Genomic DNA, 22,157 nt, shown 5'->3' on the forward strand with positions numbered 1-22,157 from the left:
CTCATACATATCATATTTGATTCCGCCTATGGGGCATTTCTTGCACCAAACTATATACTAGTCTAGACTTTCGAAGTGGATAGATTAACTAAAAATTGGTGGTGCCACGTATTTAATGAATAATTGTTTTTACCTAATCTCAAGCTTTCAACAGCCTCATCATACGTTGTTTTAACTCCATTGTGTCATTTTTCATGGTCTCCTTCTATGTTCCTACAAACAAACACAAGACATTGGAGATAAGTCGGCATAGGAGGAATGGTGGCATAATAAAAGAAATTGGTACATGTGAGAGGTATTAAGTTCGAATCTCGTGGGTAACGAATTTAATACCAAATTAGATTGTCCATTATATGGTTTAGCCGAACTCACCTTCCCTTAATGTAAAAATATCGATGTACTAAAAAAGAATGATCAAATTTTGTTAAATAAAATGTATATATTTCAATTTATTATACATGTTCATATTTAACATTTTGTTATGATATTATTAAACGAAATTACTGAGATTAAAAATTAATAATAATTAAAAAAATTAAATTAACGATTAAAACACCCTTTAACTTACAATTTGCCAAAGTTTTCACTATATATTTAATTAGTTTTTATTAAAGAAAGAAAAAAGAGAAAACCTAGGATGAGATATGGGGCGTATATAAAGTCAACCTAAAACCCAATTGCGGTGAAGCTGGAAATTCCTGAGAGCTTTTTAGCTCTGGAAAAATATGGATAATCGTGTCTTGTTATTTTTTTTTTAAAGAGAGAAAAAAAATGTGTAACCCAAAACCCAATTGCGGGCTAATTGAAATTGAGCCCAAGACCATGTCGTAGAAAGCCCGAAACAAGAAGAAGAATAAACCGCGTTTCTCTTCTACTTTCATTTCATACGGTGGTCGTCTGTTGTTGCTGTGCGTTGCAGAGAGAGGGGAGAGAGAGAGAGAGACGGAGATAGAGACAGAGACAGAGAGAGGGAATTAGGGATTTTGGGGAGGATGGAGTTGATAGCAGAAAAGGAGTCGAATAACAACAACAATGAGAACAACAACAACGTCACCAGTTACGCGCAAGCACTCGTCGTAGACTCTCACGATAATCATCCCAAGGAATCCGATGAAGTTCGTGAACGCCATGCTCGCGACCTCAAAGCTGGCCTCCATCCCCTCAAGGTTCCCTCTCTCTCTCTCTCTCTCTATATATATATATATGTGTGTAGGGTTTAGATTGATTAACCTAGAGAGATTCATTCATCTAGATAAAGTTGTGGTCTTTCAGTAGTGAATTGCTGCTCGATTAGCTGACTTTATTATGAATTTATGATTAAATTGTTTAAATTCTAATTTTCGCCCAAGGAGTTGGATTTCTGTTGAATTGTATATCTAGGAGTCAATTTATTTTGATCTCCGTCTTTTGTTCTCATCAATTTTGTAAAACGATACCGGGTTTCGTTCGATTCAGTTTGTCTACTGTGGGTCTTTCGCATACCAAATTCTTGTTCTTCCATTCTCTGATTCAAATGCAGGTTCAATTGGCAATCTTTGTGTTTTTGTATAACTTATTTTTGTCATGTTTTTATGATTAGCACAAGTTCGTATTTTGGTACACTCGTCGCACCCCAGGAATCCGGAGCCAGACACCATATGAAGACAATATAAAGAAAATTGTCGACTTCAGTACGGTACAATATCTACCTTAATATCAGCAGGAGGAAATGTGATTAAGTGTAATCTTTTCGTTTTATTGACTTGTTGTTGTTTGGATAATATAGGTTGAAGATTTTTGGGTCTGTTACTGCCACCTAGCCCGTCCTTCTTCTTTGCCTAGTCCAACAGACTTGCATCTTTTCAAAGATGGAATCCGCCCGCTCTGGGAGGTAAATATCTGAAACCTGACTTTCAATTTGCTCTTTCTAATCACTTGGCTAATTTTGCTTCTTATTCCTTCCAACAGAATGCAAGTATCTTATTGTTTCTTCAAAGATATTAAGTTTTTGAATGACAGAATACCAACATGTCTGAAATTTTTTGTTTTTCAGGACTCTGCTAATTGCAATGGTGGTAAATGGATAATACGATTCAAAAAGGCTGTTTCGGGCCGTTTTTGGGAGGACCTGGTAAGGAAAAAAACTGGAATTTTCTCTTTGTTGTGGTGTTGCGCGATTGCCAGGCTACTTTCATACCATCAGTTGATAATACCATTTCATTTTTACCATGTTGGATTTTGAAAAAATTATCTTACTGAAGCATTGGGTTTCAGTAGGAAATTGGTAGATTCTCTGAACATTCAGAAGAGTCGTCTAATTCTTCTTAATGATGCCTTCTGAAGATTTATGCGGCAATAATAAACAGTAATTATGATTGTTATCAGATTATTGTATTCGGTTATCAAATAGCCTACCTTCATAGTCCTACCATAGGGGTGAAAAAAGAGGGACTAGGGAATACATTGGTAGTGATTTATCAAAGTATTGATGAAAATATATAGTAAAAAGTTACAGAAATGTAGTTGTCATAGAAATATATAAATTTTAAATGAAGCTTTAGGAATGTTATATGAATAATTAGTGCACTGATATAGACTTTGTATATCCATATATGTTTAGCCCAACAGGATCAAGACTAAGCTCTTGTTTTGCAAATCACACAGGAGTAAGATTTTGGTCAATATTCATCAAAGCTGTGGTCCTCTTTGATGTGCTTGGAAATTTTATGCCTCAGTGTTGACAACTCAACATATACTGATACTTGCCTTTATCTCGGTGACGTACCGCCTAGATGTCAGTGATACCTTAGAAGAATGTATCATCCAACCCATAGAGTTGGTGGCACCCTAAAAAATTTGAAATTTAAAGCTTGCGTTCGCCTGGGTATACACAACTAACTTCTAATCCATAGATGTTATCTGTACGTGGTACACAAAAAGGAAACCATATGATCTTCTTAAAGCTGATTATCTTTGCTCAAAACCTAGTATGGCATTAATTTGCACTGGTTGGTTGTGGAATATTAAATGGGAATTTAGTGAGAAGTTACCACAATGGTGTTCACTTAGGACATTCAACTGCATATTAGTCCAACCCTTAGAAGTGTGGCATTAATTTGCACTGGTTGGTTGTGGAATATTAAATGGGAATTTAGTGACAAGTTATCACAATGGTGTTCACTTAGGACATTCAACTGCATATTAGTCCAACCCTTACAAGTGTGGCATTAATTTGCACTTGTTGGTTCTGGAATATTAAATGGGAATTTAGTGACAAGTTACCACAATGGAGTTCACTTAGGATAATCAAATGCATATTAGTCCAACTCTTACAAGTAAAGCATTTTTTTGTCTTTTTCGAGACCCGCTTTAGAATCAATGTAGCCATGCAGTAATTGGAAGCTGCTTTTATGTTTTCTATAAGGTATTGAAGTATCCTTCAGGTGTTGCTTAATATTACATTTGGTTGGAGCATAACAGAAGAGTTTTTGAGGATTATAATGGAGTGGGGGAAGCAGAACTATGGGGTAGAGTAAGATACTGGACAGCCCTCTGGGCATCAGTTTCGAATGAGTGTAAGGATTATTCTCTTTCTCATATAGTGTGGGATATGTTAGCAGCCGTAAAATGATTTTGGTTGAGGTTATGTTACTTGTAATCAGATCTATTTGAGAGGTCTTAGCTAGCTTTGCTACATGGTGGATTTCTTATCCACTATTTTGTAATTCTTGTTTTTATTTATAAAAGTGTTATCGTTTCTTCTCAAAAAAAAAAAAAAAAAAAAAGTACCTTGTTTCTTTGATTTTGTTGAGTGATGAATTCTTGCTGCAATTTGGGTTGCTTCCAATTGTTTTTTTACTGATCTAAGAAGGCAAATTCTGGCAGCTACAGGTGTGGGATCCTGTTCTGCAGGATCCCAGACAGTAAGAACAGCATCATTGCATTTTTCACTTTTATCACGATGGGTTGATGCCTTTAGGTTGAGGTGTAACTCTTGGGGTGGGTTTGTTGCCCAGAACCCTGAATGAGCGTATTTTGGCATCTTTCTAAATTACCTATATTAATCTCTAGATGCTATAGGAATGGAGCCTACGGAAGTATCTACAAATCCTGAACATGCTTGACATATGCATTTATATGAGTGTGCATCTCTTATGGGGTTTTACTGCTAATTTAATTTTGCTTTGTCTAAATGTATTTTTTTTATAGCTAGTTGAGATACTTGGGCTGGGGAATGGGGGTATTTAAACGTAGGATATCCTCGATAGAGGAGAGAAGTATCAACTAGAACTTATTTCTTACTCCTTACATAATATGCGCAGGTTCTTGCCTTAGTGGGTGACCAGCTTGATTATGGAGAGAACATATGTGGTGCAGTACTAAGCATCAGATTCAATGAGGATATATTGAGTGTCTGGAATCGGAATGCTTCTGATCATCAGGTTTGTAATTTATAGCAGTTTGCTACTTGTGTTACTAGTCTTTTTGTCAGCGTGTTTAGTGTAATCTCTTGACGTGGCTTTTGTTAACCAGGCTGTAATGGCTTTAAGAGATGCGATCAAGCGGAACTTGAAGCTTCCACACAGCTATCTCATGGAATACAAGCCACACGATGCTTCGCTGCGTGACAATTCATCTTACAGAAACACATGGTTGAGGGGCTAAATTGATGCCACCAGATAAGAGCACTAGTTTCAGAAAAGCTTTTCGGGAAGGCGACTGATGCACGACCAAAATCAGTAAAAATCTTGCATGAAGAACAGGAGACGCGCAAAGTCTGGAGACTTGACGAGTGGTGGCAGTCCGTTAGGTTGAACTGTAACAGAGTTTATCTGTACTAAATTAACTTACTGATGGATTATCAAACAAAATAACTGATTTCCCCAACTGGTTATGTGCTTTTGCTTTATCAAACATTGCTATCGTGCATGTCTCCTTTAATCCATCCACGCCCAATTTATATGTTTATGCCTTGATGCTGTAATGCTTAATGTCAAAAACCCCATTCTAATCGACCAACCACGCAACAAAAACTGCCCCGCTCGGGTAATAAACATCTATCGCACATTTGAGTGTAGTCAAATAGGTTAGGGCTGGTTTGGTATTGCTGTGCTTTGAAAAAAAGCTGCTGTGAGAATAAGCGGCTGTGCTGTGAGAATAAGCGGCTGTGAAATAAAGCCAGCAAAGTGTTTGGTAAACTTTTTTGTAAAAGTGCTTTTGGAAACAAAAAACAGTATCATAGTGTTTGGTAAACTTTTTTGTAAAACAGCTGTGACTGTGTGAAATGACCAAAAAGGGTATATTACTAGATGTGCTATTAATTTAATTTTCTTAACAAATAAAAGTGAATTACTAAATATATTTTATTTTTAGAAGAAAAATATTTATAAACTTTATCTTAAATATTAATTAGTATGACAAACTACTTTAATAGAAATATTTTAGAGTGAATAGCTAGGATTCATTAGTACAATATTGTTAATGTACTTGAAAGTAGTCTCAGTCAGTGCTAAATGTGGCTTCCATGCAACCCCGAAATGAGTCCGCCATCATCAATTTGCCAGATAATCATACAATTAAATAAATAGAAGACATTGTTGTAAAATCGACGGTGTAATTTATAATCAAACAAAAAAAGAACGAGACCTAAATTTTGAACTATAAAAAACTCAATACAAATTTATAATCATACAATCCAATACAAACTCATTCCCAGTAAACCAACCCAACCTTCCCTTCTCCGTTTTGACCCTCCCCATTCCCACAATTCCCACAATGTCCCTGCCCTCAAAGTCACAGCCTCCTCCGCCGCCCACCACCACCGACCCCTCTTCCCAGGTAACACCCACAACAACCCAAGCCCGATTCTTCAAACTCTTAAACATTACGCCAAAACCGCCATTCTCATCGGAGTCACCGCCGCCGTGTTCACCACCAAATCATCGACTTTGCTCGCCATAGCCGAACCTCCGCCGACATTGACCGAAGAAGCGCCGACCCAGGTCACAGATAACGAGAACAACCAATCCTCATCGCCATTGTCCGACTTCCTGGTTTCGAATTCGGAAGCCATCGGTGCCCTGAAATCGCTTCTGCAGCAGAAGCTCGAAAACGGCGAGGACGACGAGGCGCTCAAGATCCTGCAGCGCTTGGTCGAGGCGCAGCCGTCCAATACCGAGTGGAAGTTCATGATGGAACGAGAGAACGAGAGAACGAGAGAGAGCCTGAGGTTCGGGTTATGCGAGAGAGTTCTGGAGAAGGGAAAGGCGAGAGCGTCGGTGAAGGGAAAGCCGAGGGCAGTTTTGGGTTATGGTATATTTCATTAAACTTGGACACTGTTCACCCGTGTGTGGGTGAAAATAAGCAGCTTTTGAAAGCTGCAAATTGCAGCTTCTTGTCATCTCTTGGTTTTGGGCTTTTTTTCACCCTCAACTTTGAAACAAAGCTGTTTTTCAAAGTTTACCAAACATCAAAAATTTTCATAGCTTTTTTTCATAGTAGCTTTTTTTTTAAGCACCTCAATCCCAAACAGGCCCTAAGAGTAGTGTGCCCTTTTTCTGCATCAAATTTCAATTCCCTTGAACCCCTTCAACGTTGTTTTAGATTAGACTAATTAGAATATCCCTCGCCTGAAAAGTCACTTTTTATCTTTATGCAATGTACTGCAGGGACGAGGTGTGAGAATCAGTTACGTGTTGTACCAAAACATTGAAGGAACATAAGCATCAGCAGTTGCAATAATTGTATCAATGTAAATGTAAACACTAGTGGCATTGTTCCACCAGATGCTTGCTTGTAATATTCAAAAACTAATTAATTAGGCATCTAATATTTGTACATAATGTTAATTGAATTGCTTACGATAATAGTTGATCGTCTAAGTGACGAGATTTGCTCCCCAACAATTTTACACCGAGCGTTCTGTTTGTAGTTTTCATTTTTCATGGGAGAAAGAATGTAAGTGAGACTGGGAGGGAGGAAGGAGAGATTTTTTTTTCCTTCAAGTTTTGTCTCATCATTTATGCATTCTCCGTTCTCACTCCCTCCTCTCTTTCTTTCTCCATTCTTTCTCCATCCTTTCTCCTTTACTTCTCCCATATGTTTTTCGTTGAAGCTAAGAAAATCGAAACTAAAAGCTAAGAACGAAATGGTTATCAAAAGGCTCTAAATTAGACTTCTCGTCTCCCAAGTTCATCTTATATACCCATAGAATATTATCATAACATGCATAAAGAACGCTAAACACAAAGGAGTGAAAAAGAAAGGACTAAACCACATTTACTAGGTTATTTGCTTTCTGTTCTGCAGCCATTCTTCTTTTACACAGATGACTTAAGGCCAATGATACCTGTTGAAAATCAATATTACAAATATAGGAAAGGGTGTGAGCGAAAATAGAGGAATGACGAAAAAACAGTTCGCCGGACCCTAGCACTGAATTTGATATAAACAATCTGCCAGCAACAACAAATAGCTAGAGAAGTGAAAACATACCACATCCAACTCTTGCTCCTGCGTTCCCGGTAGTCTTGCTAAGTTCATGTCCACCTGTTCAATCGGGGATATGTAGACATCAGGGCAAAATATCGATGATATCATTCATGTGAAGATGAATCAAAGATCAATCCACAGCACTGACATTTGCACTAGCAAACAGAATTTTGAAATAACTGAAGATGGCAGAGTACATTGTTGACAGAAAACGCAAACGCCAAATTGGTTTAGTGCTTTATAATTTCCTAACATCATATACTAGCAATAACAGCACAGAGCCACAAACTGGAAAATCATCTGTGGTACTTTTTGTTACAAAACATATATGACTTTAACCGCAATGTGAAGGGCTACAAAACAGGTAAATTCACCCACTTTTCTGTTAAGACTTAAAGTCAAAATCAAGTTCCAAAAGGTATGCAAGAGAAACTATTTCTCAAGTAAGAAGTGCAGCGCTTCTTAGAGTGTTCAGTGATTAGTACAAACCGGACAAAAGTGAGAAAAATTTCACAGCATGAATAACCATTATTCAGTCTTAATTATCATGAGTTTGTTGTCCTTGTGATATAAGTACAAGAAGATGCTTTGCAAAAACACAAAGTACATTCATCTATTTTGTATTACGGTATCTCAACAGCCCTAAAGGATTAACGACTTCAAAATGAAATATTTTGAGGATCATTACGAAGTCTCACAAGGTTTTAGTTCCCATGAAAAGAAGATTCGTTGCAGATTCACAACTAAGTGACTTAGAATTAGATACCAAGATAATCTAATAAAGATTGATACTTTGACATAAAGTTCTATAGACAAATATCGGCCTAGCCGATGTACCCAAAATAGTTCAACAAACAAACATTTGATCCCCACAGCGTAGTTATTTGCTTTCTAGTCATAAAATCAGTAGCTGGTGCCAATTGATACTGAAAATTCAGAAACGAAAACTTGAGTGATCAAGTAATATGCACAGTTTCTTGTATGATTAAAACTTCATCTCTTTGTTTAAAAAAAAAAATTACAAAAGTGATCGTCCGTTAGAAGAGAGAGATGACAAGAAATTTGTAATCAAGGACCACAAGCCTAAAATTCCTTTTGGGTGAAATAATCATGGAATAGGAAAACTTATTGCTTTTGTGTCAAATAATCAAAGCAGATATCAAACTACACAAAGGAGCTGAAGTAGCAGCTATGTAATTCCCGACCAAATTTTACATGCTTACCTTTACCAAGATCATCAGGATCAGCGTGCACTACGACTGCTCGCCCAAGAATGGAATCAGGTCCGCTCAGTGGAATCTAAAAAAATAGATTAGAAAAGTATAACGAAGGGGGTACAGGCAGCAATCCAAGGGCATATGAATAATCGCATAGCTGCTGACAACATGCTAGCATTGTAGATAAGCCCATGACATGCACATACATGTTTAAAAACCTCGTGGATTGATCTTTACAGCGCTTCTTCTATGAATTTAGATCCATAGAATGAAGTATCTAGGCATAAATATTTCTTCATATTCATATTTAGGTCCATAGAATGTTACGACTATTTAGTAAATAGTAAAGGAGAAGGAATTGTTACCTGCCAGTCCTGGAGAGAAACCTCAGCAACTCCTGCAGAGTTAGTGAGAGCGCAAATTTTAGTACAATACTAAATTAACTTCACACAGAAAAGAAAAGCAATAATTTTTCATAGTTGTTTTGTTCATACCATCTGGGCCTGCAACAACGTTACCCAAATCGCCAGCGTGACGCTCCTTATCCGAAGGAGCTCCATGCTCCTTCTTCAGTGGATTAAAATGAGGTCCTAAAACATCAAAGATTAAAATTTTGAAAAGTCTAAACCCGTAACCACCCACCAAGAAAAATGAAGAGTATGGAGCAAGTAAAACCCATTAAAGAAACAAGAATCATGTCCTAGATGCAATGAAAAATTACATAAAAAGATGAAGAATTGAAGCAGAAACTGAGAGAGAGAGAGAGAGAGAGAGAGAGAGAGAGATACCAGTGGAATTGCAACCATTGGAGGTATCACCAAGAGCATGGATATGGAAACCATGAAGGCCAGGAGAGAGGCCACTAATCCTCCCCTGTATGCGTGTAGGCCCCCCTGTTCATCATTCATTTGATTTCGGGTGAGACAGTAGGGAGGGGGGAGAGAGAGAGAGAGAGACGAGAGAGATGAGAGAGAGAGAGAGAGAGAGAGAGAGAGAGAGAGAGAGACCGTTGGAATCCTGAAGGAAATGAAGGGAGCCTCGGACGTTGGAATCTCCGGTGATAAGAGCCACTGCTTTCACACTAGCCATTTGATTTCCTCCTCTGCTTTCTGTGCTGTTGCCGCTGTCCGCCTTTTCATATCTCATGTCATTTTCATTTCTGGCATTTCAGCTTCCCTCCAGCACATGGTTTTTTTTTTTTTGTCGAATCCTCTAGCACATGGATTGGAATTTGGATTAGTTCATGGAAAACTAACGTAAAATGAATTGAAAACTTTGAATTTTAATGATAATGGTAAAATAAAAGGTAAAGTGAATAATACCATGATTGAATTTTTAGTGTAAAAATGTAATTTTTCGTTAAAGTAAACAGTACCGTGAGTTTTTTATTAAAACTCCCTTGTATTTATCCATCTCCAATCGAAGGTGGCCTCTCGAATCGAATGTGCATCTTTAGCCTTGTAATTCTGCACTAAATTATATTTTAACGAATAATATCAGATCATATTTTATACCATCTCCAATTGAATGGGTCAAAAGGTCATAAGCCAAATATAGCTTTTTAACAAAAAAAAACACAAGCCCATAAGCTAAACATATCTATCTCAATAATTTATTATTTTAATTAAATTAATATAGTTAAGGAAGTGCTATTGGTATTCTAAAAATCTCATTCTACACTCCTCACAAGAATAGTTTTCTTTCTAAATATAGAAAGTTTGGGGTGTGGAATGAAAATTTTGGAATGCGAATAACAATTCCCTATATTTAATTAAATTAAACTATTATATTAAAATAGTAACTCTCCAGATTACTTTTCTTTCTCCTTCATCTCTCTTGTTTTGATCTTCCATTGCAGTTTGCCTTGAGTTAGAAAATGGTCCATTGAAACACCCTTTGGCATAAAGAAAGCACAATAACGAAGAAAGCACGGTATTTTTACACTTGCCACAAAGCCAGGCTTGACATTCTAACACCAATTAGTCGTTGGAGGGTAAGTGGGCTGGGCTGGAGGTTTGGCTGCTGGAAATGGCCAGCTCGTTTGCCTGATTTAGGGGGTTTGGCCTAGTGGGGCTCACAAACTCTTTGGCCTAACCCTTGGTTTGAGGCAATTTTCGTATTATTTCAAACTATTTTTAACCCTATGACCTTTTAACCAAGTCAGTTGGAGATAGCCTTACTTTCAAGTTTCAATTTAAACGATATTTCAAGGGCATGAAAATTGTATTGTCACAAAATAAATTAAGAACTTAACACAAATATAATACATTAATTAGATAATAATTAAAAAAAATTTTAATATCTAGAACCACTAATTGTATGCTTACCGGAAAAAAAAAAAATTATATGGTTACCAAAAAAATAAACGAAACAATTGATTATAATTGTTTACCAAAAAAAGCCCAATAACCAATAATAGGTGTGTTATTCATACATTTTTTTTTACGTCTTACATATTTTTTTAAATTTTAACCGTCGAATCAAATGAATTAAAGAAAATGAAGTAAAAAAAAAAAAAATGTGTGGATAGAAAATCCTAATACCAATCATCATTAAAACAGAAGAGATTAGAAGAGATAACGTTGTTGTTGCATTTCTTTCTCTGGTTGTTGTAAGTAATTGAAGAGAGAGAGAGAGAGAGAGAGAGAGAGAGAGAGAGAGAGAGAGATGAGGGAGATAATAAGCATACACATCGGACAAGCAGGGATCCAAGTTGGGAATGCGTGCTGGGAGCTCTACTGCCTTGAGCATGGCATTCAGCCTGATGGTACCATGCCCAGGTTGGTACCCGTCTCTCTCCCCTCTTTCACTCCCTCTCAATTTCTCTAATTTTTTTGTTTGTTTGGAACTTTAAATATATATATTCCTGTGAAAAATCTCAATGTTTTTAGTTTTTGTTGATGAAATTGGGAATTGGGTTATACTTATGTTCAACAAATCTAGCAGATGAGAATTGGATTGGCCTAAATGCAACATGGTTTCTTGCTACTTCATTCATGAAAACTAAAACGTGGGGAGTTTCGTAATGCAGCATAATTTGTGATTCAGATCAACACACTCAAAGACCAATTCTTTTTGCCTTCCTTTGATCTGTATTATCGTTTCATTTCCAATTTAGAGGAACCTTGATTGAATTCTGGGCTGGAATTGTTACTAATGTTAGCTTCCTGTCTAGATTTGGAAATGGTGGATTTTGTCTTTCTTGGAATTTCAATCAAGTTTTGATGATTTTTGCATCTGTTGAGATCAACCTCGGAATCGCAGAGGCTTGATTGAATCTATTATATGAACACATGTGTAATGTGTAGGTGTCGGTTTCTTAATTGAAACTCAGACGCCCTCGTCTTTGTAATGTGCAAATGTCAAGAAATGTCATGATCTCTTTACTTAGTGGATCCTTTTGCGTCAATCTTTTGTCTTTTCCCACTCTTCTGGTCTTAAGAAGGTTTATATGTGAATGCAGTGACACCTCTGTCGGCTCTGAAACCGATTCTTTTAACACCTTCTTCAGCGAAACTGGTTCTGGAAGTCATGTGCCCAGAGCCATATTTGTTGATCTCGAACCAACAGTTATCGATGAAGTCAGGACTGGGACTTACCGACAACTTTTTCATCCTGAGCAACTTATTTCTGGCAAAGAAGATGCTGCTAACAATTTTGCCAGAGGACACTACACAGGTATAAGAATTTCTATTGCACCGTCCAACTGGCATTTCCATCTATTACTTTAGTTATAACTGGTTTTCTCTGTCGAATGCTACAGTGGGGAAGGAAATTGTGGACCTATGCCTTGACAGGGTAAGAAAATTAGCTGATAATTGCACTGGCCTGCAAGGGTTTTTGGTATTTAACGCTGTTGGTGGTGGCACTGGTTCTGGTTTGGGTTCATTACTTCTCGAACGATTGTCTGTTGATTATGGAAAGAAGTCAAAGCTCGGTTTCACCATTTATCCTTCTCCTCAGGTACATTACTTTAAAAAAATACACAATATGATAACTGGATGGATCTTTGCTGCTAAAACTAGTATTAGTGAACCCTTGCCCAACTTGTCTTTTTCGTCTGCTTCCACGTAACGGTTCTCTTAACATGTTGAACCATTCATGTCCACCCGTCTACAACAACTAATCTTAAAATGTGCAGGTCTCCACTGCTGTGGTAGAACCCTACAATAGTGTGCTTTCCACACATTCTCTCCTTGAACATACAGACGTGGCTGTGCTTCTGGACAATGAAGCCATTTATGATATCTGTAGGAGGTCTTTAGACATTGAAAGGCCAACCTACACCAACTTGAATCGTTTAATATCCCAAACAATCTCTTCTTTGACAACTTCGTTGAGGTTTGATGGTGCCATTAATGTGGACATTACAGAGTTTCAAACTAACCTCGTTCCATACCCTCGTATCCACTTTATGCTCTCATCTTATGCTCCTGTAATCTCCGCTGCAAAGGCCTTCCATGAGCAACTATCAGTTCCTGAGATCACAAGTGCTGTATTTGAGCCCTCAAGTATGATGGCCAAGTGTGATCCAAGGCATGGGAAGTACATGGCATGCTGCTTGATGTACCGTGGTGATGTTGTACCAAAGGATGTAAATGCTGCTGTAGCTACCATTAAGACTAGGCGGACAGTTCAGTTTGTGGACTGGTGAGTAGACATTCTGTGCATCTAGTTTCATTAAAGTATAAGCCTAAATAGAATTTGCAACAAAATTGATGAGATGGGCCTTACTTTATTATTAATTTCAATATTTCAGTTCTTCTTGTTCAGGCACTGGCAATGACATTTATTTACGGTCACACACATTAAGATTAGGGTGTATTAATGCTGACATTTTCTTAGTATATCTCTAGAACATTTGTGGGTTAAAACATGTTTTTGGCATCATACTCTCATTGTGTATACATTAATTTCTTATCCACTGGTAGCAATATTAATGGTAGGAAACCCTTGTTTGTAGACAAAGTGGATTCGAAAGAACCATCTTAAAGGGAAGGATGATGGGGTTTTCAATGCAGATTATTCGACTTTATAAGCTATTTTTGTTGTCTTTTGTGTTTATCCGAATGAGTGTTTTTTTTTTTTTTTTTTTTTTTGTCAAAATCTCGAAATCTGAATGAGTGCTTTATATTTATATGGATACCTTCAGGTGCCCAACTGGTTTCAAATGTGGTATTAACTACCAGCCCCCGACAGTGGTACCAGGTGGAGATCTTGCCAAGGTGCAACGAGCAGTTTGTATGATAAGCAACAACACTGCTGTAGCTGAAGTCTTCTCCCGAATTGACCATAAATTTGACCTTATGTATTCCAAGCGGGCATTTGTACATTGGTATGTAGGTGAAGGAATGGAGGAAGGTGAATTCTCGGAAGCTCGTGAGGATCTTGCTGCTCTTGAAAAAGACTACGAGGAAGTCGGGGCAGAAGGCGCTGATGATGAAGATGAAGGGGAAGATTTCTAAACCATAAACGTTTGGGATTCCCTTCCGTAGCCATCTGTTTATCCCGCTAAACCTCTTGATTATTTTGTTTCTTATCTAGCTATGCATTTTTCTGTATCCTTTTTTTCTTTCGAATGACATTGTGTTTTGGTTCTGCCCTTGTAATGGTTTTCGAAGTACGTTTGTCGTGTAAAAGTAGCCAACTTCCCATTACTTGAAATGAAATAATAATATCTTTGAAACAATTGAGATCCTCCCAAAACTCGAGACCTATATCTTAGACCCCAAGTTATCGAATGGTATTGTGTTAATTGGTTGGTAAGTTAATACGACAACTCTGCGTAGGTCGTCTCCGCAACATGACGCATGATTCGAACGGTTCATTTTTAGGTTCTCTAACTGTTTTGTACCACAATTTCAATAACCTTTAATTCATTGCTGCTTTTAAGCAAGACAGCCTCTTGTCATCACATCTGGTTTCTACTTGTATCCAAATCCCCATCTTACCGAAAAAATCAACGAACTAATTAGCCGAAACATACATACATCTGTACAACAAGACGGGTTTAATTCGGCTCACATCCAAAGTACGTCTCCTCGGAGTTTCTTATTTTGATCCGTAAGAGAAATTAAGGGCGTTTACTTTGAAACAACGTGTCAATTACATTCGTTGAGCTAGCTAGGGAACCTTTAATTAGCAACACTATAAGTTTCAGCAGACATTGGTCTTTAATTAAATCCGCAAGATTAAGTTAATGCAAATAAATTTCTGATCCATCTTAATTTATAAGAGTTACTGAGTTATTATAACCCGTCGATCGTATACGTACCCTAAACCCCTTTGAGAGTATAGAGTGATGAAATAAAGAAGGAGCAAAAAACAAAGTTGACACGCAACAATAATAATTGAAGAGAACGAGGGATGAAAAATCCATGCCCACCTTCAATTCAATTGATCGTAATTAACTAGCAGAACAAAGAACACAACGGCGGAAGATCCCAAAGCGCTTCGCTTGGATCATGAACTGTTTCCATATACTCTTGCACCCCATTCATTGCATAGAGCGAAGCCGATATCTGTCTCTCCACTTTCATCCTTTCGAAATCCATCAACTCTGAGTCAGCTTCACCTGCCGTAGTAGTTGTAGTAGTACTCTCCGCTGAAGACAAAGCAGCCGCCGCCTGATGTTTCGGAAACTCAAACGCTTGTTGAGCAAACGAGAAGTGGTCAACCCCAGTTTGATATGACCCCCATGAAAGAAGGTTGGATTGGGAATTATTGAAGGAAGAACTTAACTCAAACGCTTCGTTGCAGTTTCTCAAATCTGGTTTGTAAACATCGTCAAACAGCAGAGAATTATCTTGAAATACCTCTCTCGAAAGGGAAGTGGTGTCACTGCTGCTGCTAGTTGAAGTACTACTAGTACTTTTCCGTACTTGTTGTTCAGACGGTGGTGGCAAATGATCATGATCAGAACTAGTACTACTACTAGCACTAGTACTAGTACTACGTTGTAGTAGGGCTAGTTGTTGCTTAGTGGCTCCTCCTCCTTTTTTCGTGTTGAGTAAATTTCGAATGCGAGCAGCAAGAGGGGAGTCCATAGACACGTGGGTGATGAAGTTGGTTCGGGTGTTTGAGCCGCGAAGAAGGCAGGCGGCTTCATCATAAGCGCGGGCAGCCTCCTCCGCGGTCTCAAAGGTTCCGAGCCACATCCTTATTTTTTGAGTAGTGTCTTTGATCTCGGCCACCCATCTCCCCGAAGGCCTCTGTCTCACACCAACAAACTTGTTTGCGTTGTTGTTGCTTCTACTATTATTATTTCTTCCCTTCAACTTCCCTACTTTGCTGCTGCTTTTCGGAATGCCTGCAGCTGCAAAGGAAACTTGCTTCGGCTGTTGGAACTGAAACTCCATTGAAATTAATTAAAGAGAGAGAGAAAGCCAGTGCAGGTTTGATTTGAGCTAGGGTTTGATTTAAGGAAATGGAAGAAGGGGAGGCACTCCTTTTGTATTAGCTAGCTCTGAATGGTAGTAGGAAGCTCGTCTCCATCTCCTTATCTGGTTGTGGGAGCGGGATTTATATAGTCTAGGGTTTCTGAGTTTTCAACAAGCAAGTTGGTCGTTTAGGAGTTTCTCTGTGTCCTTTTCTGTTTGTTGCCTTATGAGACACATATTTAATGTTTAATGTAGATAAATTCTCTCTCACAAGAGACTTATTTGTTTTTCCATTTATACCCTTATTCGAATTTCACAGCTACAAAATAATAATTCTTCATTTTACGGAAATCAATCAATTGGGTATGTAGGAGTAAAAATTAAAGCATCCTTCCCACATCTCTAATTGTACCCAAAGAAATTAATCTTATGCACATTACTAATTACTAAGGTGAGTAAACTTTCATGTGTAGGAGTAAAAATTCTTAACCACTTCAACTATAAAACTCTCTTACCACTTGGTACTACGGTTTATTAGTATTTTCCTTTATTTATAAGTAAGAGATCTTAGGTTTGATTCTCACCAAATGCTAATTTGAACCATATTATTGTTGAGATTTGATGATGTGAGGAAAAGTTTGTCCCACATTGGTGAGGGACATGACTTGTTATGGGCTTATATGGTTTTGGGTTACTCTTCATATTGTCAATTGATTTTATGGTGAAATCTCAATTTCATCAATTATTATAAGCTCATTGTGAAGCTTAGCGCACTCTCTTACTCTTTAGTGTAAATAACATTAATACAAAAAAGAAAAAAACTATAAAACTCTCGTTAACGTGTCGATTACTCAATATTTGTTGATCATTTTCTTACATACGTCACAATGTTGCTTTTTTTATTCTTCACCAAATGTCGCCTATTTACCTCCTAAAAAATGTCACCTATTTACAAACAAACTAGAAACTAGAGAAAAGAACTTGAGGATTTTAAGGACATAACACAAAAGAAGAGAGAGAGAGAGAGAGAGAGAGAGAGAGAGAGAGAGAGAGAGAGAGAGAGAGAGAGAACAAAACAACAACAAAAAATAGGTCGTGAAGGCACGATAGGCTGCCACTTGGAGGCACCAAAATCATCTTCTAGACAAGAGCAGGAACAAGAACAAAAAGAAAGGTTCAAATTTAGGTGAAAGAAGACCTAGTCTGTCATGTGAAACAAGTTACATCTTCAAGGGCGTTGCTTCGACACAACTTACATCACCAGACAAAACTTGTTTATTCCTTAATATATTATTGCTGGATTCTTTCTTATATTATTACTAGATTCTTTCTTTGAATAAACATATACTATATATGACAGATGATCCTCATCACTATCATCACTAGATATTTCACAAGTTGGTTATGAAAAAATTGTTAAAAACTAATGCACATCGTACCAAACTCCTAGGTCGAATACACTTTGTTGTCTCAGACTGAATTTATAGGGATCGATAAGGAAAATAATCATCACGCGCGGTTATATCTCTATGCACATTTATATTTAGTCATAGCATTTGAATCAAATGAAACAAACAAAAATCAATAGACTTTTTTTAAACATAGATGTGTTTAAGGATAAAAAAGACGTGCACAAATCGTTTTCTAATTATTTAATCTGGTATATGAATTGTGACAAAAAGATGCGCGAAGGATCATTAAAAGCCCAATATATTCATTAAAAAATAAAATATCATTAAATTTTGTAAAAACTCGTCAAATCTATAAGGGGCCTTTGTTTCACCTTCTTAGTGGGACTGGACTAGCTAGGATTATTGTCCCATGTTTGGTATGCTTGGGGACTAACTTAAATGAGACTAGCCCGGACTCGTGTGGACTCCGGGCCTCGTTAGATCGTCCAAATTAGTCCGGCGTTGAACCATGGGATTGCTAAGAACACCTTCCTCACAACGTTGTCTCCTTCGCCGTTCCTCATCTCTCTGTCTCTCCCTCTCCCTCTCTCTGCTCTCGCGTGCTCTCTCCACTGCTCTCATTCTCTCACTAACGTCATTTCCCTCTCTCCTCATCCTGAACCCAGATCACGTCATCTCCCTCTCTCTCCTCGTCCTACTTGATGCCGAGCCGATCTGCACGACCCAACCTCGATGCCGAGCCAATTTCCACAACCCAACCCAAATCACGTCCTCTCCCGCTCTCCTCGTCCTGCTCAAATCAGAGTGTCGTTGTTGGGTATACAAGGAACGCAACTGTGATTTCGATTTCGATTGAAATTGAATTTTTGATTGTTTGTGTTTTGGGAGCTTTATCGATTCAAATGGAGGAGAAATATGTGGTTGCAAGTAGTGGAATTTGGACGGAGAGCTTTATCAATTGAAAAGGAGGAAAATCTGTGATTGGAATCTATGGAGTTTGGACGGAAAAAAGGAGAGGGAAGAGAGTTTGGACGGAAAAAAGGAGAGGGGAGACAGGAAAAAGAAATAGAAAAAGAAAAAAAAAAGAATTTATTTTATTATTTTTATTATCCTACTTCTTAGTCCGACACTGTACCAAACGCTTCACTAAATTAGTCTAGCTTAGTCTAGTCTAAGCCAGTCCAGCTTAATCCTTGAAGTTAGTCCAGTCCGAGATAGTCCGGTGCAACAAACGCCCCCTAAGGTCACTGTAGACACCGAAAAATAAAATAAAATAAATAATGTGAAACACTGTATAAAAACGATATAGCCTCTAAATAAAACCAAATGGGAAAGAAGTTGAGATTTGAGATTGAAGGCCCACCTTCATTTCACAAAACTCTCACAAAAGGGCTAAACCAAAAACCAAATGTGCAAATCGAATTTCATTTTGGGCTCCAAAAGCAGGCACACAAAATCCATAGCACCAAAACCGTTGATATTCAATCTAACGGTTAAAGTAAACTTCAGTTATTTTGATTGTCTGGGCCGAGGCAAAGGATAAAACGAGAAATGCAATAAGAGAAAAAGTGGAGGACAGATAAACAACAGAGAGGAAAGGAAAAAGAAGAAGTAAGAATTCACAGAATATGGGAGGAAAATACAGAGAATAACTCCAGAACAACAGCAAAGACAGAGGAGGCGGAGAAGCGAGATTTCCAGAAGAGGAGTCTCCATCTCCATCTGGGCTTTCATTGTTTTGGTGAAATTTGCTGGAAAATCCTCGAAGTTTTGTAATTTACATGGAAACATCTCATCGTAAGCTTTCTTCAACTGTTCAGATTTTGATTTTTCACTTCTGGGTTTCATTTGGGAAGATGCAAGTTTTGATTATTTATTTAATTTCTGAATTTATTTTCGCAGGTATGGAGACGGAAGAAGAGAGGAATAATAAGAGAGCTTCGGAACCAGAGTTTTTCTTGCAGTGGGGGAACAGAAAGAGACTCAGATGTGTGAGAGTCAAAGGCACAGAAATCTCAGCCGACAGATTCAAATTCAATGGTGGCATGTGCAGGAGAATCACATCGTCTCGGATTCATCGCTTTGCGGTCTCCACTTCCGGAAAAAATGACATCTCTGGATTTCAATCCAATCGCCTCACCAGGTTAGAAGATTTCACATGATTTTTCCGGCTTGCGCCTACGTCCTGTTTTGGTTTCCGACTACTAGTACATAATTTGGACACAGGTTTTTTTTTTTTTTTTTTTATTTTTATGCTCATTTCTTTTGTGGTATTATTTTGATCCCAACTACTAGTACATAATTTTAATTCCTTAACCTCTTCCCCGTCGCATTCAGAGGAAGCGAATTATTTTCCGGGATAACGGAGAAGGGGAAGTGATTTTTGCATACCTTTTCCACTTCACACCCGTCGAGTATTTATCAAATATAGCAAAAAAATTAACTTTTAATTTAAAAAAATATCAATTTTTATAAAAGAAATCAAAATTTTTTTAAATTTTACTTAAATAGACATAAATACTTTCAAATTTAACAATTAAATAAATTAAAAGCTTTTTAGTTACTATCGCCTCAAGTTCCAGTCTAACTTTACCTTCACTTCGACACTCCACCACCACAACCCTAACCCCTTCGACCCCTCATCACCGACATTGAGCACTGCTGCAGTTACAGCAAGTGAGAGCAGCATAATTTCAATCATGCATTCAACGATTTTTTCTTATTAATATTATTTTTAGTAAAGTTAATCCACATATCGTTGTATAATTGTATTTCTGAGCCCTACGTGATGTCACATCATCACACTAACAGAACAATCGACATATTTTTCATAAAAAATTTAAAATGGTTACGATAGACAAATTCAAAGAAAGACTAAAATGATTCACGATAGACAGATTTAAAAACACTACTATTGATTATTATTAATTGTTAAGGATCAGATTAAGGAGGTATGTCAATGTCACGAATCATTTTGGCTAAAAAACCTTTTAATGTGAATTATTATTAGTATTCTAAAAATCTCATTTATCACTTCAAACTTTCTATAATTAGAAATAAAAATACATTTGTGATGAATGTAGAATGATATTTTTGGAGTACTAATAGCAATTCTCTAATTTATTTTATTATTAAATTTGAGAGTATTTGTGTTTATTTAGATGTAATTTTGGATATATTTGAAAAATTTTATAAAAAAATGACATTTTTGAAATTAAAGATTAATTTTTTACCATATTTGATAAATACTCACAGCCGGGTATCATTGGATTGAATAAATAAAATTAGAATAAAGCAACGTAAGTATTCAGTAGACAGTAGAAAGAGAAATTGGGTGCGGGGTAATCATTTCTCTAACAGTAAATATAGTGTGTTTTTCTGGACAAAGACAAAATATCAGTTTAAAAGGTAAAAATTGATTCCATTTTTGATATATAAGGAGTTTCTCAATTAAGAATCAATCAGAATATGACAAGCGGAGCCGTTGTCAAGCCGTTGAGTGTAGTTTTTTGTTCTCTAATTGAGCTTTTGAAGTGTTTTGTTATAAAACTTAAAGTTGTCAAGCTGTTTTGTCTAATTTGCTGAAGTTATTTTGTGGGTCTGTTTGGTTTGGTTACAGGAATTCTGATGGGGCTCTGCTCTGGTGTGGCGCAGGTGAGAACCGAAAGTTATCTTCACCGGAGAAGGAGGAAAGGTTCTACGCCACAAGAGGATCAGTGGGTGTGGATGAGAGTTGTAATGGCAACGGGAATGGGAAGGTTATGATGGACGGAAACAGTGTTGAGGACCGGGGGCTTGTTTGGCCGAAACTGTACGTCAGTTTGTCGAGCAAAGAGAAAGAAGAGGACTTTTTGGCCATGAAGGGTTGTAAACTTCCCCAAAGACCCAAGAAAAGGGCCAAACTCATCCAAAGAAGCCTACTTGTAAGTCCTCTTGTTAGTTTCTCGGCTATTTAACAGATTTGAAATTTGACTTTATTTTTCTCGTGTGGCTATGTGGGTTTAACTTTAGCTTCTGATGCTGATATTTGGTTGGGTTGTAGTTGGTGAGTCCCGGTGCATGGCTCACAGATATGTGCCAAGAGAGATACGAAGTTAGGGAGAAGAAAAGTACCAAGAAGGTACTTGAACTGGAATTATTATGTCATTTGCTGCATCATTTTTCTTTATTTTTGAGGGGTATGAGTAATCGTATTTTGATATTTGGTTGATGTTTGAATGATGCAGAGACCAAGAGGATTGAAGGGGATGGGGAGCCTGGAAACCGAGTCGGAGTGATGGGTGTAATTTATACTGAATTTTGTTGAAGCAGAAGGGAAGACAGTTTTCTTTGCTCTGTTTAGAAGATGAATGCGGTGTGTAATGTAGAGTGGTTAGGCTTTTCTTCGAGTAAAAGGGGGTTATTGTAAATTACGAAATTATGTTTTGTATACAAGTGTGAGCAATGAAAAATAATGCTTTGTAGTGTGTAAATATGGAGAGGTTTTTGGGGGAAGGAGCTTCTGTGTCGTGACCCGAATGCAGGGGTACCTCCTTGTGCGTCTCTTAAGAGGACGGATGACGTGGGACAGGAATCCTTACCCTGGCATATTTATCGTAAGCATGTTGGATTACGTCTACCGCTGCCATATGCCAAACACGAGGCAAAATCACGAGCAACCAACACCCAAAACAACTTTG

General features: G+C 37.6%; 6 protein-coding genes across 6 annotated transcripts; 4 read left to right on the plus strand and 2 right to left on the minus strand.

Moving 5' to 3' along the window:
* The first annotated feature begins 876 nt into the window (after window positions 1-876).
* LOC137745055 (eukaryotic translation initiation factor NCBP) lies at window positions 877-4,893 on the plus strand. Its single transcript, XM_068484917.1, has 6 exons — window positions 877-1,166; window positions 1,580-1,675; window positions 1,766-1,870; window positions 2,033-2,110; window positions 4,302-4,421; window positions 4,513-4,893. Exons 1-6 carry the CDS (start codon window positions 993-995, stop codon window positions 4,642-4,644), a joined length of 705 nt encoding a protein of 234 aa, XP_068341018.1. The 5' UTR covers window positions 877-992; the 3' UTR covers window positions 4,645-4,893.
* Window positions 4,894-4,954: 61 nt separating this feature from the next.
* Window positions 4,955-6,305, plus strand: LOC137744612 (protein SLOW GREEN 1, chloroplastic-like). The gene is made up of 2 exons (XM_068484384.1): window positions 4,955-4,959; window positions 5,696-6,305. The coding sequence occupies exons 1-2, from the start codon at window positions 4,955-4,957 to the stop codon at window positions 6,303-6,305; spliced, it is 615 nt and encodes a 204-aa protein (XP_068340485.1).
* Window positions 6,306-7,116: 811 nt separating this feature from the next.
* LOC137745458 (superoxide dismutase [Cu-Zn] 2) lies at window positions 7,117-9,874 on the minus strand. Its single transcript, XM_068485421.1, has 7 exons — window positions 9,695-9,874; window positions 9,476-9,580; window positions 9,182-9,277; window positions 9,053-9,084; window positions 8,694-8,769; window positions 7,474-7,527; window positions 7,117-7,327 (listed from the first exon to the last, which is right to left on the minus strand). Exons 1-7 carry the CDS (start codon window positions 9,831-9,833, stop codon window positions 7,299-7,301), a joined length of 531 nt encoding a protein of 176 aa, XP_068341522.1. The 5' UTR covers window positions 9,834-9,874; the 3' UTR covers window positions 7,117-7,298.
* Window positions 9,875-11,296: 1,422 nt separating this feature from the next.
* LOC137744982 (tubulin alpha-3 chain) lies at window positions 11,297-14,376 on the plus strand. The gene is made up of 5 exons (XM_068484819.1): window positions 11,297-11,467; window positions 12,151-12,365; window positions 12,451-12,650; window positions 12,829-13,337; window positions 13,840-14,376. Exons 1-5 carry the CDS (start codon window positions 11,355-11,357, stop codon window positions 14,150-14,152), a joined length of 1,350 nt encoding a protein of 449 aa, XP_068340920.1. The 5' UTR covers window positions 11,297-11,354; the 3' UTR covers window positions 14,153-14,376.
* Window positions 14,377-15,097: 721 nt separating this feature from the next.
* On the minus strand, window positions 15,098-16,179 carry LOC137744983 (ethylene-responsive transcription factor ERN1-like). The gene has a single exon (XM_068484820.1). It carries the CDS (start codon window positions 16,043-16,045, stop codon window positions 15,098-15,100), a length of 948 nt encoding a protein of 315 aa, XP_068340921.1. The 5' UTR covers window positions 16,046-16,179.
* A 2,868-nt stretch (window positions 16,180-19,047) lies between these two features.
* On the plus strand, window positions 19,048-21,945 carry LOC137744672 (uncharacterized). Its single transcript, XM_068484443.1, has 5 exons — window positions 19,048-19,275; window positions 19,381-19,621; window positions 21,098-21,401; window positions 21,521-21,598; window positions 21,705-21,945. The coding sequence occupies exons 1-5, from the start codon at window positions 19,260-19,262 to the stop codon at window positions 21,753-21,755; spliced, it is 690 nt and encodes a 229-aa protein (XP_068340544.1). The 5' UTR covers window positions 19,048-19,259; the 3' UTR covers window positions 21,756-21,945.
* Window positions 21,946-22,157: the final 212 nt, after the last annotated feature.

Source organism: Pyrus communis, chromosome 9 (assembly GCF_963583255.1).
Source record: "Pyrus communis chromosome 9, drPyrComm1.1, whole genome shotgun sequence".
NCBI classification, from domain to species: domain Eukaryota; kingdom Viridiplantae; phylum Streptophyta; class Magnoliopsida; order Rosales; family Rosaceae; genus Pyrus; species Pyrus communis.

Excerpts from the sequence above, each read along its gene's own strand:
- LOC137745055 (XM_068484917.1), top strand. The coding sequence starts at position 993 with ATGGAGTTGATAGCAGAAAAGGAGTCGAATAACAACAACAATGAGAAC. Across the intron at positions 1,167-1,579 it reads CTGGCCTCCATCCCCTCAAG|CACAAGTTCGTATTTTGGTA; the intron begins GTTCCCTCTCTC and ends TTTTATGATTAG. Across the intron at positions 2,111-4,301 it reads GCCGTTTTTGGGAGGACCTG|GTTCTTGCCTTAGTGGGTGA; the intron begins GTAAGGAAAAAA and ends TAATATGCGCAG.
- LOC137745458 (XM_068485421.1), bottom strand. The coding sequence starts at position 9,833 with ATGAGATATGAAAAGGCGGACAGCGGCAACAGCACAGAAAGCAGAGGA. Across the intron at positions 9,581-9,694 it reads TTTCCTTCAGGATTCCAACG|GGGGGCCTACACGCATACAG; the intron begins GTCTCTCTCTCT and ends AATGATGAACAG. Across the intron at positions 8,770-9,052 it reads TTTCTCTCCAGGACTGGCAG|ATTCCACTGAGCGGACCTGA; the intron begins GTAACAATTCCT and ends CTATTTTTTTAG.
- LOC137744982 (XM_068484819.1), top strand. The coding sequence starts at position 11,355 with ATGAGGGAGATAATAAGCATACACATCGGACAAGCAGGGATCCAAGTT. Across the intron at positions 11,468-12,150 it reads CCTGATGGTACCATGCCCAG|TGACACCTCTGTCGGCTCTG; the intron begins GTTGGTACCCGT and ends ATGTGAATGCAG. Across the intron at positions 13,338-13,839 it reads ACAGTTCAGTTTGTGGACTG|GTGCCCAACTGGTTTCAAAT; the intron begins GTGAGTAGACAT and ends GGATACCTTCAG.
- LOC137744983 (XM_068484820.1), bottom strand. The coding sequence starts at position 16,045 with ATGGAGTTTCAGTTCCAACAGCCGAAGCAAGTTTCCTTTGCAGCTGCA.
- LOC137744672 (XM_068484443.1), top strand. Across the intron at positions 21,402-21,520 it reads TCATCCAAAGAAGCCTACTT|TTGGTGAGTCCCGGTGCATG; the intron begins GTAAGTCCTCTT and ends GTTGGGTTGTAG. Across the intron at positions 21,599-21,704 it reads AGAAGAAAAGTACCAAGAAG|AGACCAAGAGGATTGAAGGG; the intron begins GTACTTGAACTG and ends TGAATGATGCAG.